Source organism: Phasianus colchicus, chromosome 23, assembly GCF_987193195.1.
Source record: "Phasianus colchicus chromosome 23, bPhaCol1.hap1.1, whole genome shotgun sequence".
Lineage (NCBI taxonomy): Eukaryota > Metazoa > Chordata > Aves > Galliformes > Phasianidae > Phasianus > Phasianus colchicus.
This window is the reverse complement of record NC_143458.1, coordinates 1,062,456-1,079,919: the sequence shown is the minus strand read 5'-3', so window position 1 is coordinate 1,079,919 and position 17,464 is coordinate 1,062,456. Positions and strand designations below refer to the sequence as shown.

Here is a 17,464-nt window from a genome sequence, read left to right as displayed (position 1 = left end):
AAACCACTCCTATAGGACACATCCTCTCTCCTTCCTCATCGCACCAGAGGTCACCTTCCTGTTGGCAAATTCAGAAGGATAAATCTCCAGTGAGGAGGCAGCAGGGATAAACAAACAGACCCAGAGAGGTGGAAGCTGCCTTTCCAGAAATGAAGTTGCAGACACCTTCATCCAGACCCCACGCTACAGCTGGAGCTGACCAGGAGCCAACCAAACTGCTCACCTTGCAGTCCCTGGCTCCCCTCATACATACAAATCCCTCTCCCTTCCTCTCTTCTCTCCCAGCCCAGATTTCCCCTATACCTTTGCCACAACAACTCAAAGAGCCCTTCCCACCTCTGCAGGGTCAAAAGAGGTCAGCTCAGCCCCAGCCTCATTTATAGACCCTCAGCAGCACCCACACCTGCAGGCACCTTCAGCCCTCTTAAGCCTTCCACCCAACCACAGCACACTTCAGAGCTGCCCTGAGCACGGCACACCCCAGCGTGAAATGTGGATACGGACAACAGAGAGCTGTGGGCATCTCACACACAGCCATGTCCTTTCTCTGCCATGTTTCTCTGATCCTAATCACCTTCTCTAGAGCTATCCATGCACGCTGGTGCCCGGCTGGGATGCAAAACTACAAACTGGTGGAGGTAGAAGGGATCCTCAGGTCCCTCTGGCCCAAGCCCTGCTGCAGTGGGGATACCCAGAGCAGTTCCCAACGTCCTCAGTCAGGGCTGTGGAAAGTTGCTGCCATCTTCTGGGCAGCCCGGCATCTCGCCCATCAGCTGCTTCTCCCGGGGGCTCCCTGAGCTGGGCAGCACAACGCAGAAGCTGCAGAGGCCACGGGCCTTCTGCAAACAGGGGTGCAGCCTGGTAATGCCTCTGGACAAACACACTGCTCGCTAGGCAAATAAAGCATGGGGAGCACTAACAGGGCCCAGCTGAGCACCTGCTCTGCTCTCCAGCGATGTGCAGGGCTCCAGTCTCACCCAGGCATATTCCTTTCCCTGGGAAGGTAATGCACTGCTGGTGTCTGTCCTCGCACCAGATCTGCTCGCAATGACACTGAGCACCTGCAATGCCCCAGGCAGATGGCTTTCCCTTTCCTGTGCAAAGTTTGCAGGAGGGAGATGGCAAAACTCCCAGGAAACCCCTCAGGTACCAGGGCTGGAGGCAGTGTGCTGGCAGCACTGGGAAAGCAAGATAGGTGCCAAAAGCAGACACCACACAGGGCCAGGGGTGGTCCAGGGGCTTGCAGGTGGCAGCAGAGATGTCCTAGCTGCAATTTCCCCTGACACTTGTGATGGAGGATGGAGGGCAGGAGCAGGGGCAGCCACAGCCTGACTGGCTGAGTGGGGAGCTGCACCAATGCAACCTTCCAGAGGAGAAAACAGACAGCCAGAAGCTGGAATATGGAAGTGTTGAGAGGCTGTGGAGGCCAGGCAGGAAAATTCCCTTGTTAAACTTCTCCCTTTAGAGAAGTGCCCTTTTACAAAGCCTTTGTCTTTTAAACAAGATTCCTCCCTTGCAAACTCCCTCCTCCCTGCCCTGCGGGCCTTTCTGATGCAGATAACAAAGAGGTCTTCAGGACTTTATCCCTCAGAAGCAAATGCAGAGAACAATCCTCCTTTTCTTATTCACGCCCAGATAAACCCCTCCAGGGCTATCAAGCTGGCCAAAAGTCTTTACGGGGAAATCCCACCCCAGGGACTCGGGCAGAGGGGCAGGACATTTCCATGGGATGTTTCCCTGCAGCAACCCTGGGTCGCATAGGGGAATAGTGGTCTCGCAGTTCCCTCCCGGTGGCTGCAAAGTGTGTTCCCCAATGGTGCTGCAGTCCCAGCCCAGAGCTGCTGTGACCCCCAGGGAGCTGCTGTGATCCCAGGACACCGCTGCAGAGCACGGCCAGGTGGGAGGTGCCACCCACTATGCGCAGCACAAGGGATCTCTCAAAACCAGCTCAGCAGCCAGGCAGCAATAAAACACCCCGCCGTTACCAAACAAACCGTTTGCAAAGCAGACCAGTAAACCTCAACTACCTGCTGTTCACCTCAAGCAAATAAACAGGCCAATAAAGCCGTGCGGGGGAGATCGGAGCAAAGGCACCACCCTTGGGTTGGCGGCCTCACACCTTTCTGCAGCACCGGGGGATGCTTGGGGGCTGGGAAGAAGCTCCAGCACTTAGCATGGCCCTGGCTCTGCCCCATTCAACCCCAATGGCATCACCTGTTCAGCCACAGTGCACACGGGACACCTGGTCCTGCTGTGAGTCATGGGAGCAGGTTGTTACATGCAATGGTTTATTGTACCACTGGGTTTTGCTAAAGGTGTTCCCTCACATGCTGGCTGCTGCTGTGAGTTTCATTTTCCCAGCTCCTGCTCTCCCTCAGGCCAGCAGCACTGTGGGGCTGAAGCTCTGCACTTGCAGCACAGCCCTGACCTCGGGGTATTGCCTGCCTGCTCCAGTCCTCTGCCCGCAGCAGAGAAGGTGCATCTATCCCTGGGGAAGACAAAAAAAGGAGTGGAGCTGATGTGAGGAAGGAAGTAGGGAGCAAACCCTGTCCCATTCACCAAGCAGAGGTCAAAGGTCTGCATGGGCATCCCCAGGGATGGGCAGATCCCATAATCTGGCTGTTCACACACCCTGTGAGAGCCTCCAGAAAGGCAAAGTGAGGGGCCCAGCTCCTGTCACTGCCGGTTCTGGGAGGTAGAAGCCACCTCCTGTGGGAATGCAGAGAACAGCACAAGGCTTCTTGTAAGTGGTCATGGTTCGACCTTGAAAGAAGCCCGTGGAAACTGCAGCTCCAGCTTCAGTTTTGCCCACAAATACACAGAAGACAGGGCAGGGAAGGAGCCACAGCACATGTGCCTGCAAGGAGAAAGAAGGGCAAGAGAATACCTCCTGTCCACCAGTCAAGAGGGAACATGGGCTCATCCCCAGAAGAATCAGATCATGAAGCCATTTCTGAGCTAAAAATCTCCATGTTATTGCTTCCCCCAGCTGTCCTCCTGGCTATGTCCCCTCACCATGACAGATACCAGTTTTCCCCTTCCCATGGAAAATACAGCTTTCATCTATCTGCATAGTTGAGGAACAATACTGTAAATTGCCACGCAGCATACATCGTATAACACACAACTTCCACTACTGCTTACAAAGATCTCTTTTGCTTTGGATGGTTGGTGATGGTTATCACCTTCCTTGTGATGTATGTGACACCGTCACATCCTGCCTTTCTTTCTCCAAAATTAATTGCTCTCTCAGAAGCAAATGTATCTGTTTCCAGCACCCCTTCTCCAGTGACACCAATCTGACTCATCTTCATTGGCAGAGAATGGCACAGAGCTATTGCAAGGAGACTATGTGTGAAACCCCTAAGGGCAAATAGCGTCAGCAGTGAGGCTGTGCTAGCAAAACCCTCTGCTTCCACCTTGCCCTGCTTTTTCCCCTCTCTATCTCCTCACAGCTGGCTGCCTTCCTTTCTTGAGCTCCTCCAGCTGTTTGTTGCAGGGCAGCAGACCCTGTTTGTGGGGGACCGTGACCGTCTCTGCTCCTTCCTCCTTTGCTCAGGGACATGTAGGAGGAAGGGAGGAGTGACCAGGAAACGTGGCCACGACCTCAGCCAATGTAATGAGCCAAAATAACTCGATCTCTCATTTTCTCCACACCCTTTGCATTAGGGTAAAGTTTACCTCTGACCCATATCAATGTCACCAAGAACACACTATCTTTCCCAACGCATCCCCTTTTTCTCCCACTCTTCTCTGCTGCTTCCTTCTCACCCTGCATGTCCTGAACTCACCTATTCTCTTTCTCGTACTTTCTTTCACTTCTGCTCAGCTTTTGTTTGAAATGTTGCATGCAACCACATACAACACAGGAGGGGCGAAAGGGAGCCGCCAGTGTGAGATGGTTTGGTATTGGAAAAAGGGAAGATGGGAAGGGGAAGGGAATGCAAAGCTCCCAGCCCAGAAGTGGCTCAGCAGAAATCAGATGGGCTCAGCAGAACTACAGTGAGGGCCTCCGGGAGCTGCCAGCATGGGGCAGATGGAGGCAGGAAAAGCATTCCCTGCTGACTCAAGGCCTGCCACCAGCACTGATGAGCCCCACACCTCTGATGAGTGCTGCACACCCCAGGTTTCAGGGTGGCAGGGTGGAAAGACACCGCCAGCCCACACCGTCACCTCCCTGATGGCTCAAGGAGTGCTTGCAAAAGCCAGCCTCTGACGTCCCTGCCAACAGCCCATGGGACACAGAGGGAGAGAAGAGCAAAGCTGGGGCTGCTTTGCACAGAATGCTATCTGGGGGGTTTCGCTGAGCCGGCTGTCTGCAGACACCTCTACCAGCTTGGGTTGGTTTGGTCGCTAAGGAAAGCAGGGCAGGAGCTGGCACTGGAGCACAGTGCTGCTCCATGTCTCCATGGCCTGGGGTTCCTGCAGAGGTCATGGAGACTCCTGCACAAATGCACACAAAAGTAGCTCAGGGGAGAGCAGGCGAGCAGGGACTTGCTTTACTCCCTGGGACTCCCCCATGATACACATGCTGTGGGTTTTACCCCTGCACAGCTCATCACCCCTTTATTTTAAACAGTTCACCTAGAGGCCAAGCAGCCAGGAGGAAGTAATCTCTAAAACCATGAGAAACCTCCCACCAGGGGTGTGTACAATGACCTGGATGGGGAGGGGGAAGTATTTGCATTTACCTCATCAAGATCTCCATATAAATGGGCTGGGAAGTGTCAGGCTTTCTCAGCTCCCAGGTGCATGAAGCAGGGACATCCAAGAGGATGATGGCAGCTCACTTCTTGCTGCAATTCCTCCTCTTCGGGACTCTACTCATACCTGCATACCTGCAGGAAGAATGTGGTTTTCTCGAGATTGACTCTGAAGAAATTGAGAGCAATTTCTCAGTGACTGTGACACCAGAGGAGTACATGGCCAACACAAGCTACCTGGGTAAGCCATCTTCCATCCCACTGTGCCTCCTCTGCTGCCCCTAACCCAGTGGGATCCTTGATTCTTATGCTGTTCTTAGATGTGCTGAGAATCTGTGTGGTCTAATGATGCTTACTTTACTTCAGGCAGGAGATAGCTCTCCTACTTGTCCCCTGTTTATTCCTATTCCATGTCTATACAATCAGCCTCATATTCTCTTTCCTTCCTTAGGGTGCTTTTTTCCACCTTAACCTTTTGGCCAAAACACGAAGGACTCAAAAACACAGAATTTTGAGGGGTGCTGTTTTGTGGTTCTGTTCCCTTCCTTCCTTGAGGTTTTGCTCTTGTTGGCAGTAACAGCTCTACAGACAAAAAAGATGTTGCTTTGCAGTTGACACATATTCACATCAATCACAGAAAATGGCTTTTGATCCTGTAAGAGATTTGGTCCCAGCATACATGGCAGCCTTGCCCTGCTTCCCAGATCTGACAACAGGTGCCCCTTTGCCTCGAGGTTCAGAAAATCTGAACACTGAGAGCAGGAAAAAAAGGACACCCTGAGCCCTTCCTTTTCTGCTGGGATGGACAGGCACAGCTTCCCTCGCGCCTCACCCCGGGGAGCACCCACTGCAGGTGGCTGCGTTTTTCATAGGAGAGGGTTTTGCTTACAGCTGTTACTATGAGCTGTGATTCTTTCTTAGCACAGATTTGGGATTGACACTGCCATCTCACACCATCTCTTCTATCTCTGGCAGTCCTAAGGGGTTTCACTTGAAGCCACTGTCACCCAAAGGACTCTAAGGGTCAGGAGGGCTACAGCCATGTGGGAGACTTAGCTGTACACAGCTGAATGCTGGCAGGCAGGTCTCCCCTTGCTCCGTGCTTACAGCCCCATGCTGCCTGCAGTAGCAGCGTGGTGCACAGCAGCGTTGCGCAGACTTGTCACAGGTGGGAATCAGCAACCTGGGATGGAGACATGGGGAAAGCGACAGGGCGGGGATGGCACAGTCAGCTGTGGGCTGCTCACCAGATCATCCCCTGTGCATTTTCCACCCCTGCCATTTGCATGGGAGCCAGAAAAGGTTTCCTCACAGGAGCTGTGGTTTGGCTTGGTGTTGTCATCCTCCATAGCAGGGACTGCAGGTGGGGACTGAAGAGCTCCCTCTTTTAGGAGGAGGGGGGAGGTGCGGGGCTCTTCTTGCTTTAGCAAGGGGACACCACCCTCCCTGTGCCTCTGTGTCACATAGAGAGCACTGTGCCAGCAAATACTCTCTTGGCTGAAAGCCCTGAAGGCAGGGGATCTGGGATAGCTGTCCTACAGGACAGACAACTTACCTTGTCTCCCTTGCTCTCTTTGCAGTTACAATAAGTGATGAAAGAAACACCACCACTGGCGGAAATGTGACAATGTATTTACTTCAAGCCTTGTCCCCTGAAAATACCACCGCAGGAGAATGGACCGTAACAAACAAGCAAAACTGCAGTGGTGTTGAGACAGCAGTGTTAAATGCCCCTGAAGAATCCTTGGCAACAGCAAATTGGACATCTCCAAGTAACTTATCTTCCGTGGAAATAAGGTAACACTATTCCCATCTTTGGGTATCCAGCTGGGATAGCACTTGCCTGTGTCAGCTCCTGGTAATGCCCACAATCAGGAGCCCACCCCCAGAGCAGCAGCTGCCACAAGCCCTTGTGTCTGCTCCAGATTTTCACTTGAAAATACCAAGGAAATATTTCCTGCAAAGCCAGATCTGGAGGTCATTTCACTGCCAGCCCACATTAGTAGGGATGTAAATTAGTTCAGTGGAAATTAAGAGATTGAACACCCCTTATTTCCATCAACACCAATGGAGCTGCATCAGTGGGAAATATTTGCCAAAGGAAACCATAGGCATTAACCTGATTGGCCTTATCTGCCAGAAGGAAGAATGCAAGAGCTCGTTGCTCTAGTGGTTGCAAGGAACACTGCTGTTACAAGGAACAGGTGGTCACAGCACACATCCCATCTCATAATCTGCTCTTCATGCCCTTTTTCCTCTCTTCCCTCCTTCCATAGGGCATACATCATCTTTGACAACAATTCCACCAACTTGAAGAGGTTGACTCTGCAGGAAGGTAAATAAATAGGGTGCAGTGGGGTGGTCCCACAGTGGGGTGAGCAGTGCACTGAGCAATGTGCCATGGTGTTGGGTTTCCCATCTCTCCAGTAGTCAGGAAACAAGGCAAAGACACCAGAGTGGCAAGAAGGTCTTCAGGATTATTGCTGAACTTGAACATTTCTTAGCTTCCTTTCACCTTTAAGGGACACTAAAAAGCCACAGACAAGTTGCAGGTCGTATATTAGGAAGAATTTCCCTTCCAAAAGAGTGGTCAGGCATTGGAACGGGCTGCCCAATGAGGTGGTGGAGTCACCATCCTTGGAGGTGTTCAAGGAAGGGGCAGGTGGAGTACACAGGGACGTAGTTTAGTGGGCAATGGTGTTGGTATGTGGACAGTTGGACTGGATGATCCTTCAGGTCTTTTCCAACCTACTGATTCTATGATTCTAAGTGCAGAAGGCTATTTCTGCATGTATTGGCACAGACTTTATCCCCCCCTTCTCTCTGTCACGCAGAGGTGAAGTAGAAATTGTGGCTTGCTACCACTGGTAATGTTTCTGTAGTCCAGGGGATCCCCTGCTCCTAGGAGCCTCAAGCCTAACCTGATGATTCTCCATTTACATCAGTGGATATATTCACGCATCCCACTCTGTACCACAGGTCTGACACACATTTCTGAGAAATGACAGCAAGTAGTTCTGTAGCTGGTTTTCTGCACTTCTAATCTACCCTGGGGGTTTCTTTCAGTTCCACGAACAGATCCAACCACACCCTCAACAACCCCTGACTCCGTCTCCGCAGTCCAGAGCAGCTTCTTCTTCATCGCCATCACTCAGCTGCTGATGCTTCTTGCTACAAGCAAACTGCTCTCCTAGGAGATGGGGAGAGGAGATGACCCAGCTGTGCTGCTCCTCTCCTCACCCACAGCACAGGTGGGAGAGCAGGCAGCTGATCTACTCAGGAAAATCATTCACTTCTTATGCGTATTAAGATGATAACTGCACTTCTACATTAGATGTGGCCGCAGAGCTGATCTCCCCTTACTCCCCTCACCCAGGGCCAGCAAACGCAGCAAGATTAGCAAGTCAGAGAGCACTCTGGTCAGAACAGCTGGAGAAGGTGATTGAGGAGAGCAGACCCCTTCTAACCAGGAGCACTGGATGGGTTAATCCTTTCCTCAACACCTGGGGTCCTGTGAAGCACAAAAATAAAAAAAAAAAAAGCATGAAAATGCTCAAGAGAGGGAAAGGCCCTCTCCTCATCCTTGTACTGGTGTGTGCTGAGGAGCTGGAGGAGAGGTCTGTGAGCCACAGCCAGGGCAGCGTTGTTCTGTGTCCTGGAAAGTTCCCTTGGTTTGGTTCTGGCTCTCAGGAATGGTGGAGTGGGTGGGTTTTTTGTTCTGTTTTTTTTTGTTTTTAATCAGTAGCAGTTTCTGCTGCAGGATGAGATTGGATGGGCCACTGAATGTCTTGATTTTATTATCGTTTGTATTTTTATATGGATGGAGTTTATGAAGGAAATTTCAAACTTCTGGAAAGTAATTACTATTATTATTATTATTTTTTTTTTCTGAAGCAAATCTAAATAAACCAAAGAATAAAAGCTGGCTGTTGCTCTGAGCAGTGTTTGCTGGCTGGGACATGGCCAGGCCCCAGCCCCAACCAGCACAGTCTGCCCCTGCAGCTCATGGCCATGTTTAAGGGGAATTTGCCTTCACCTATCCTTGAACCCAGCGCTCAGCCCTGCAGCCTCCAAAACCTGGCTGCCTCCCCACAATGTGCCCCTCTGCTCCCCACTGAGGATCTTGTTGCTCTGAAGTGGACATATCTCACTCGAGTCCACTTTTGTTCAGATTTTGTCTGAAAAAGCCACAGCTTGCCTCAAAGAAGAGATATTCCTCCCTCTCATAGTTGGGCTGTAGTGGAACCCTGCTGATTTCTACTTATTCCCAGCCCTGGAGGGCTGTGGGCTGGCTGCTTTGTAAGGTTGGCAGTCCCTAGAACAAAATTTAGCACAATATTACAAATGACATTTCCACTGCATTGTGCATGGAGTGATCCATGCACTTGTGGAATGTTTCACAGAATTTCACTGAAATACACTTTTGTGCCTCAGCTACTACAGTTGGCTTCTGTTTTGCAGGCAGATTAATTAGCAGCTCCCAAGTAACTGGAATAATGTTATACCTTCTGCTACAGAAGCACATAGCACTCAATAAAATTCTACTTAGTGCAATACGCTGCCTTTCTATTCTAATCTTCCTGTCAATATGACTATCTGGTCAGATAACAGCTCAGATAACAGGTATCAAATCCGTTCCAGGTAACCTTCTGGCAACACCCTGTTACCAGGTGTAGGGTGGGGAGCAGGCTGGGATGCTGGGCACTGGGCTGCACTGGTCCCTATGTGCAGAAAATGAGAAATCCCTCATGCTTCCAGCAGCCCCTTCTCCCACAAAATGCCCCCAGTTCCCTGTTCCGGCTTTCCTGCTGTTTAAGCATTGCTAGAACAGCTGCAGCTGTGAGCAACAAAGCTCTGCAGCACTTCTCCACCCTTCCCCTGATTGCTGCAGCTTCGTGCCACCCAGGGAAGCTCAGTGCTTCCTGGAAATCATAACAACCCAATTTCTTGGAATGCAGATGTAACCTTCTACTGCTATTTCTCAGCCTCAAATACAGCAGGAGGAAGTGCATCACTTATTCTGAGAGCAACCTGAACATCAGGATTAAACATTAACCTTCCTTGCTCCATTTCCACCCATGCAGAACAAGGGGCAGCTCCAGCTCCTGCTTCCCACTGTCCCATCGCTCGCAGCAGCAGCAGCCCCGGCTCCAAGAGCAGAACAGATGGAATGGAAGGGCCATGCCATACCCCTGCACACTTCTGAATCACTTTGAGAGCAGCCATTGAGTTTCCCAAGCCCCACTGCAGTCAGGGAACAAACAGCTCCTGCATCCGGCGCAGTGACAGCCAAAGGGCTGCTGACCCTTCCATCCTGATGGCTTTATGGCACTTAGGGACACACACACCCACAGCAGTAAAAGGAACATGAGATGGCAGGACAAAGCATGCAAACATCAGAAAATGCCCCAACCACTGCCCCACGTCAGCACCCCTGTACGTGCGGTGCGACCACGTGCTCCTTCCCTCTCTGAGCACACAGGACACAGTGCAATGGCAGAGCCAGCACTCCCTGCTCCCCAGCACTGCCCTCCCCACTGCACACAGGGCCCGGAACCACACGCCATGAGCCTGGAGCTGCAGCCTGACCTCTGGAGGAAGAGCTGGGCTGCCCCATCGGACGCACTGTGTGGGTTATTCATTAACGTGGTCATTGTTGGGGCTATAGTGAAATACAAACAACATCCTTGGGAGTGGCACTGAACTTGGCTCAGCCCCAGTACTTGCCCACACCCCGCAACACTGCCCCTGTGTGGGGCAGGAAGGCAAGAGGGGTCCTTCCACTCAGTCCCTGCTAAATACAGCACAGCATGTTTCTGATCTTGCCATCATTATACTGTTACGTGTGTTTTCTGTGTGCTGAAGCTGGAAGTCCTACAGTAGCTCTTCTGGGATTGGATCCGAAATTTTAATTGCTGTCCCGGACACCCCATCACCTGAACAGCTCTCCTCTGGCCAATTTCATCACTCAGTAACTAAGTCACAGCACAGAAATGCTTAATGTTTAACGATGCTAGCTAACTCTATACAGCCCTCCCCAGCCCATGAATTTGGAGGTTGATTCCTGCAGACATTCCTGCATGGACTCATACATTCCTGCAAAAACTGAGACCCCTGTGAGCAGAAGGCATGCACCAGAACCCCTGGGGCATCACAATCACACCACCACCTGCCCCTGGCACCCACACCATTTCCCAGTCCCTTCTTTATTTCCATCACTCCAGCTCTGTTGCAATTTAAACCTGACAGATCATAGAATCACTGAGGTTGGAGAAGATCCCTAAGGTCATCCAGTCCAAGCTCCCACCTACCACCAATGTTGCCCATTGTGTCTCTCAGTGCCACATCTCCACATTTCCTGAACACCTCCAGGGATGGTGACCCCACCACCCCCTGGGAAGCTGTGCCAGTACCCAACTGCTATTTTGGAGAAGTCTCTCCTGGTATCCAAGATCAGACAGAAGAAACTGAGTACTTCCTGGACATGCAGTGCAGCAATAGATACAAATTCCCAAGTTACTGTGGGACTTTGTCAGCATTATGTTGTACTGCAGTAAAACAAATGTAGGCTATTCTTTTCCGGTCCAGTACCCAGTTTCACACTAAGAATAGTACACTGCCATACTCATTTGCTTGTTTATTGTCATCACTGTCAATATCTGCATTACACTTCTGAGAAAGCCACCACATGGTATGTTTGGGTCCCCATGACGTACTGGAGATCCAAAGGACTTGTGAATCACACAGCACCATTTAGTGGTTAGCCAGCCTGACGTATCTCACCAGAGAATGAGAGAACAGCAGAACTCAGTGAAGGGGCACAGCCTCCCTGGACAGCACCAACAGGAATGAAGGCTGCTGTGCCCCCACATGGTGAAAAATGGAGGGCCGTAATGCCATCAGCAGCAGTGTCACCTTCAACTGAGATCTGAGCACTCCCACCTGTGTGACGCTGCAGAGCATGGCTGTCCAACCTTCTGGCTTCCCTGGGCCACACTGAGTGAAGAGGAAATGTCATGGGCTGTGTGTACATAGGCTGTACTGCAAATAATGCCTTCCATTTATTTGCATGGAAACTACATCAGATGCATAGAGCACAATAACACTACTGAATACAGCACGTTCTCAGCTACAAAATACAGTTTTTGTGCATAGGCACCACCACTAGCTGTGCATTTTCACCAGCAATGAACAAGAGGTGCATGCTGCACATGACAAAACCTGCACCAGCAGAGGTGACCACTGTCACCAGTGCTGAATACACCACCCACCCCTCTCTGTGCTCACATCCACTCTCTGGTCTCCAGAAATGTTCACCAAGCATTGATGGATGTCAGCGGGTGCCATTTTTTCTGCATGGAGGAATTCAGTGACACACCTTTGCTGCATCTGCACTTCCACGTCAGACACCATTGTGTCAGACTGCCCCTCTGCTGCCAACACAGACGGCAACAACATGGGATGGATATTGGTGGGAAGGTTCCACCTCTACTGCTGTACCACCAGCATCCGCCTCTGATGTGGTGGGCTGACGTCACAAAACAAGAGGCATTACTTTCAGAGCAGCCCTCATAAAATATACACTATAGTTAATGTACATAAGTAATAAAGCTTATTTTAATTTTTAATATTTTACAACATTAAAAACAGAGAGCAACAAAGCCATCAAACCATTGGGATCTTGTTGCTTGTTGCTGTGAAGCCAACACATCAGTGTGGTTTGGTGGCTGTGGCTGCAGCTCTCAGTGAGGTCTCACAGTTGGTCAGAGATGTTTGATTAAATCTTGCTTCATCCTCGCACATGGCTGTTCTCAAATACATGCACTGCCAAACCCCTGTGCCTGGTTTCAGCCCACACAGTGCCCATGGCACTGTGCTGTGTGGGTGCTGTGAGCGATGGGTGCACACCCGGAGCCAGGCTGTGTGCAGCTTGTGTGGGTCAGACACAACTGCTGCAGAGCCTCCAGCTCCCAAAGCACTGTCCTTGGGAGGACAGGGGGCAGTGCCGGAGCTCTGCTGTTGCAGAGGATGAGGTCTGCGGGACCCTGATCCAGGCCTGGCCACAACATCTGAGCAGTAATGGATGAAGGCACAGGACCATTCTCATGTCTAGTAGTCACAGTTTAAAAGAAAGCAGTCGAAGTATTTTCTAGAGCTGTAACCAGCACATTCCAGCCAAAGGTGAACTATTAGGCAAGCTTCATTAAACCTTTCCAAGTGGTGCTGTTTGCTGTCATTATTCAGCCACAAACTTCCTTGTAGAGCCCGTGAATTATTACTCTGGGTATCACCTTTTAAATTATATACATTTAGTTATTCTTTGTGGCCATACCTCCCAATGACTCTCAGTACCACTTGGCACATTGCTCATGTGATGGGGAATCACACATAGAGCTGCTCCTGCCTGGGCTGGCAGGTGGGAGGCCCTCATTGCAAGTCAGCTGAACTGCACCGTTGTTCCCTGACTGGTTTTACATGCATTCCTCTTCCAGCTCTTTGATTTCACAGTATGCCTACAATTTCAGGAACCTCCAGAAGAACTGGCTGGCGCTCAGCTGAACACATCACAGCCCCATCCTCCGTAACCACCCAGCTACAGGAGGCAGTGGAAGCAGCAGCCCCAGTGGTTGGTGCACACCGAGTGTCTACATGAGCTTTCCAGCGTGGGATTCTGATGGTGAAAACACCACGTAGCTGCTGATCACTGCAGTGGGAGCACTCATTGGCTGCTTCCTCCAGAAAGAGGAGAGCTTCATGCTGCTCCTACAGAATTCCTAAGAAAAGCACACTTTATCTTGCTGCTTGTGCCAAAAAGCTTTTAGGTGTCCACAGTGAGCGTAGTCCCAAAGCACCCCAAGTCATGGGTCAATAAGCTGTATTTAAGATCAACTTTTTACATGGGTAGACAGTGACAGGACAAGGGGAAATGGTTTTAAACTTAAAAAGGAGAGATTTAGATTAGATGTCAGGGAGACATTTTTCACAGAGAGGGCGGTGAGGTGCTGCCCAGAGAGCTGTGGGTGCCACATCCCTGCAGGCACTCAAGGCCAGGCAGGATGGGGTCCTGGGCAGCCTGAGCTGGTAGTCAGCAACCCTGCCCATGGCCAGGGGTTGTAACTAGATGATTTCTGAGGTCCCTCCAACCCAAGCTGTTCTATGATTCTAAGACATACACACTGCCAAGCCACCTCCTCTCTGGAAAGCTGCTTTATTTAGCATAGTACACTGCAGATTGCACATCAGCTCAGCAATCTGGTTTTATGAAACCAGAATGTCTTGGAAAAAGGCAGATGTATCAATGAATTGTGATAACCCAAACTGCTGCGAGATCTCTGGCAGAAGAATTACCTTGGTTGGTTATTTTGCCATACATAACGAAGGCTTCATTTCAGGACACAGTGAGCAGGGCTGATGCTGTCACTGACGTGAGCAGGTGTCAGTTTCCAACCAGTTGAGCTTCGGCTCATTTCACCTCTCAGAAATCGTTTCTTCTCCTTTATAGACCACAATGTTCTGGTCCGTTTCATACACTTTGACTTTATAAAGCATTCCCGCAGGCAGAAGCCTCTTGAGGTTTTCCCAGATGAACACTGCAACATTCTCTGTGGTGCTGGAAGTGAAACAGCAGCAGACTCAGAACTGTCAGTGATGGCACCCACAGCACTACCCAGCGGAGGTCTGAGCCCCGCAGATTGCTGCCCAGCCCTGCAGCCCCCCAGACCTCCACCCACCTCACCACTTCAGCGAAGTAGGGCACATCCTTATCCAGGTTCTTGTGGTCGAGTGGCTCCATGATCGCCTGCTGCAGAAAGAGAGGTGTCCAGGCTCCAATGCCATGCACCGGGCAGCAGTCTGTACAGAAATGTACAGACGTCCCTGCATCCATCCATTAACCTCCCAGCTGAGACATGGCACTGCCTCACATCACTGTGCTAAAACACTTCAGTCCTAAATCACTCCTTAATTTCTTCTTTATTTCCCACCATCATTAACTCACCATGTTTCCACCGGACAAACAGCCCATCTCTAACACAGGGGTGTCCGGGAGAGGGGTGCTTTACCTGCATGTACTCTTTCAGGTCTGCCAGGTTTATAACCATTCCTGAGACGGGGTCAATCTGGAGGGAAAACAGAAGGCAGATTAGTAGCCTAGCTACAGGCCCTTGTTACCAAGGCTGCTCTGAGCCGGCACAAATCAGAGCCACAAGAAAAATCCCTCTTCACCTTCACATACTGAATCCCTACTCTGCCCCTGTATGTGCACACAGCAGCCTGTGGCTCTGCTCCCTGACACCAGGGGGAAAAGGCTGCCTGCAACACACAGAATATAGAATCAGGAAGATTGGAGAAGACATCTAAGACCATCTAGTCCATCCACCTACCACCAATACTGCCCACTGACCATGTCCCTCAGTGCCACATCTCCACACTTCCTGAACACCTGCTGGGATGGTGACTCCACCACTTCCCTGCATAGCCTGTGCCACTGCCCGATCACTCTTTCCTAATATCCATCCTAAACAATCCAATCCAATCTAACCTCAGCAACCTCAGCCTTGTTAGGGGCAAGGTGAACCCCGATTGTTGAAAACCTCCCACAGTGATGCACACACCACAGGAAACCCAGCAATTGAGTTGGGTCTGCTGGAGACAGGGCCCCACTGCCGTATTGCCAACTGCTGCAAGGAATGAAGGAACGCTGAGCACACTCACCTCTCCACGCACAGTGACTATGACTGAAATTAAAAAGAAAAAAGGGAACTATCAGGTCATGCGTATGACACCATCAGCCTGAGAACAAACCCCACTGGTGATGGAGGCAGACAACCCATTCAGCAGTACCTCGCCAGGTGCAGGCTGCACAACACTTACAAGCACAACTCTTTTAATTAAAAGTTATCCACTGCATTAGGAGTGGTGGTCCTGAGTCACACACTCACAGAAGCCATTCTTCTGACCCCCAGGGACAGCCCTATGTCCACGAGGAGCCACATGCACACGTGCACATGTGGAAGCCAATCCCTTACCCTTGTAGTTGTGCCCGTGGCCATTGGGATTGTTGCACTTCCCAAAGAGTTTCAGGTTTTCTTCATCACTCAGTGATTTACTGCGGGAGGCAGACAAGGCATTTCAGAATGCAGATTTTCAGGTGTCACCCCAGCTGTGTGTCCCAGCTCCTCACCCCAGGCGAGGTTGGATGAGATAAGGCCAGGTTGGATGGGAATAAGACCAGGTTGGATGAGACGCTGGGCAACCTGAGCTGCTGGGTGGCAGCCCTGCCTATGGCAAGGGGTTGATAACCGAATGGTCTTTAAGGTCCTCTCTAACCTGAGCCATTCTGTGACTCACCCCCTCCCTGAATCCACAACTTCTCCTACCCCAAGAGCAGCACAGAGGAAGTACAGCACAAAGCACACCCTGGCACGGATCACCAAGTCCCACCCCATTCATCCCATGAAGACACGATGACATCGATAGCTTTTTTTTTTTTTTTTTTTTTGCTTTGCTTTTGCGCTTAGGTCTGCAGTTCTGTACCGACTGCCCCACCCCAGCTGCAAATCATGCGTGAACAGCACAAAACCATTCGTGTTCCTGGCAGGAAGTGCCAGAACTGTAACCAGCGCTACTCCTTACGAACGAACGAACGAAGCCGGCGGAGTTTCCCCGTGCAATACAAAGCACGGCAACAGGACGCGGCCAGCAGCACCCTGCGGACCCCCCCTCACCTGTGCAGGCGGTGGCAGGCGCTGAAGCTGGCGGTGCGGGACAGCCGAGCCAGGCGCGCTACGGGCGGTGCCATGGCGGGGCGGCTCCATCCGGGGCCCGGAGCGGACGGCTCCGCAGCGCCTCCCGCGATGCCCGGGCCCGGAGGGATGCTGCGCTGCTCCGCGGTGCCGTGCCGAGCGCAGCTTCTGCTCTAAAGGATGTCAGCAAAAAGCGACCGAGTTTGCTACAGTTTGGGCTGTTAGAGCAGGGGGTTTAGAGTCAGGAATGGAATGGGCTGAGATGGGCACTGAAGAGCGGTATCAGGGGAGCAAACACCAGCCGTGTTCTCCTGGACTAACTGCAGCCCGTGGGCTGGAGATCTGTGCTCTTTGCTGGGCAATGAACTGGCTGCGCTGCTGGGCCCAGAGAGTGGTGGTGAATGGAGTTACATCCAGGTGTGCTGTTCCCCAGGGGTCGGTGCTGGGGCCCGTCCTGTTCAGTGCCTTTATTGATGATGTGGACGAGGGCAGTGAGTGCATCCCAGCAAGTCTGCAGGCAACACCGCGCTGGGGGAAGCGTGGATCTGCCTGAGGGCAGCAGGCCCTACAGAGGGAGCTGGACAGGCTGACGGCTGGGCCGAGGCCGACGGGACGGAGTTCCACAAGCCCGAGTGCCGGGTCCTGCGCTTGGGCCACAACAACCCCACGCAGCGCTGCAGGCTTGGGGCAGAGCGGCTGCGAGGCCGTGCGGAGGGAAAGGAGCTGCGGCCGTCGGTCGGCGCTCGGCCGAACCGAGCCAGCAGTTGCCCAGGTGGCCAAAAGGCCGACGGCAGCCCGGCTGTGTCGGCAGCGGCGCGGCCAGCAGGAGCAGGAGCTGAGCGTCCCCTGCACTCGGCTCTGGCGAGGCCGCGGCTCAGCGCCGCGTTCAGCGTTGGGCCCCTCGCTGCAATACAGACACGGAGGCCTGGAGGTGTGCAGAGAAGGGAACGGAGCTGTGAGGGGTCTGGAGCACAATGGGCTGTGATGGGGAGCGGCTGAGGGAGCTGGGATTGTTCG

General features: G+C 51.9%; 2 protein-coding genes across 5 annotated transcripts; one reads left to right on the top strand and one right to left on the bottom strand.

The window, feature by feature from the left end:
• The first annotated feature begins 4,700 nt into the window (after positions 1 to 4,700).
• LOC149915174 (uncharacterized) lies at positions 4,701 to 8,940 on the top strand. Its single transcript, XM_090123502.1, has 4 exons — positions 4,701 to 4,944; positions 6,284 to 6,500; positions 6,980 to 7,038; positions 7,770 to 8,940. The coding sequence occupies exons 1-4, from the start codon at positions 4,713 to 4,715 to the stop codon at positions 7,895 to 7,897; spliced, it is 636 nt and encodes a 211-aa protein (XP_089979628.1). The 5' UTR covers positions 4,701 to 4,712; the 3' UTR covers positions 7,898 to 8,940.
• Positions 8,941 to 12,428: 3,488 nt separating this feature from the next.
• On the bottom strand, positions 12,429 to 16,568 carry PTS (6-pyruvoyltetrahydropterin synthase). Of its 4 annotated transcripts, none has more exons than XM_090123594.1 (7): positions 16,430 to 16,568; positions 15,731 to 15,810; positions 15,417 to 15,439; positions 14,928 to 15,014; positions 14,765 to 14,821; positions 14,435 to 14,502; positions 12,429 to 14,313 (listed from the first exon to the last, which is right to left on the bottom strand). In XM_090123594.1, exons 1-7 carry the CDS (start codon positions 16,501 to 16,503, stop codon positions 14,172 to 14,174), a joined length of 531 nt encoding a protein of 176 aa, XP_089979720.1. In that variant the 5' UTR covers positions 16,504 to 16,568; the 3' UTR covers positions 12,429 to 14,171. The 4 variants fall into 4 exon arrangements, with proteins under 4 accessions (XP_089979720.1, XP_089979719.1, XP_031455508.1 ...); XM_090123593.1 differs by having other exon boundaries at positions 12,433 to 14,313; positions 14,435 to 14,505; XM_031599648.2 differs by lacking the exon at positions 14,928 to 15,014 and having other exon boundaries at positions 12,434 to 14,313.
• Between the last annotated feature and the right edge of the window lie 896 nt (positions 16,569 to 17,464).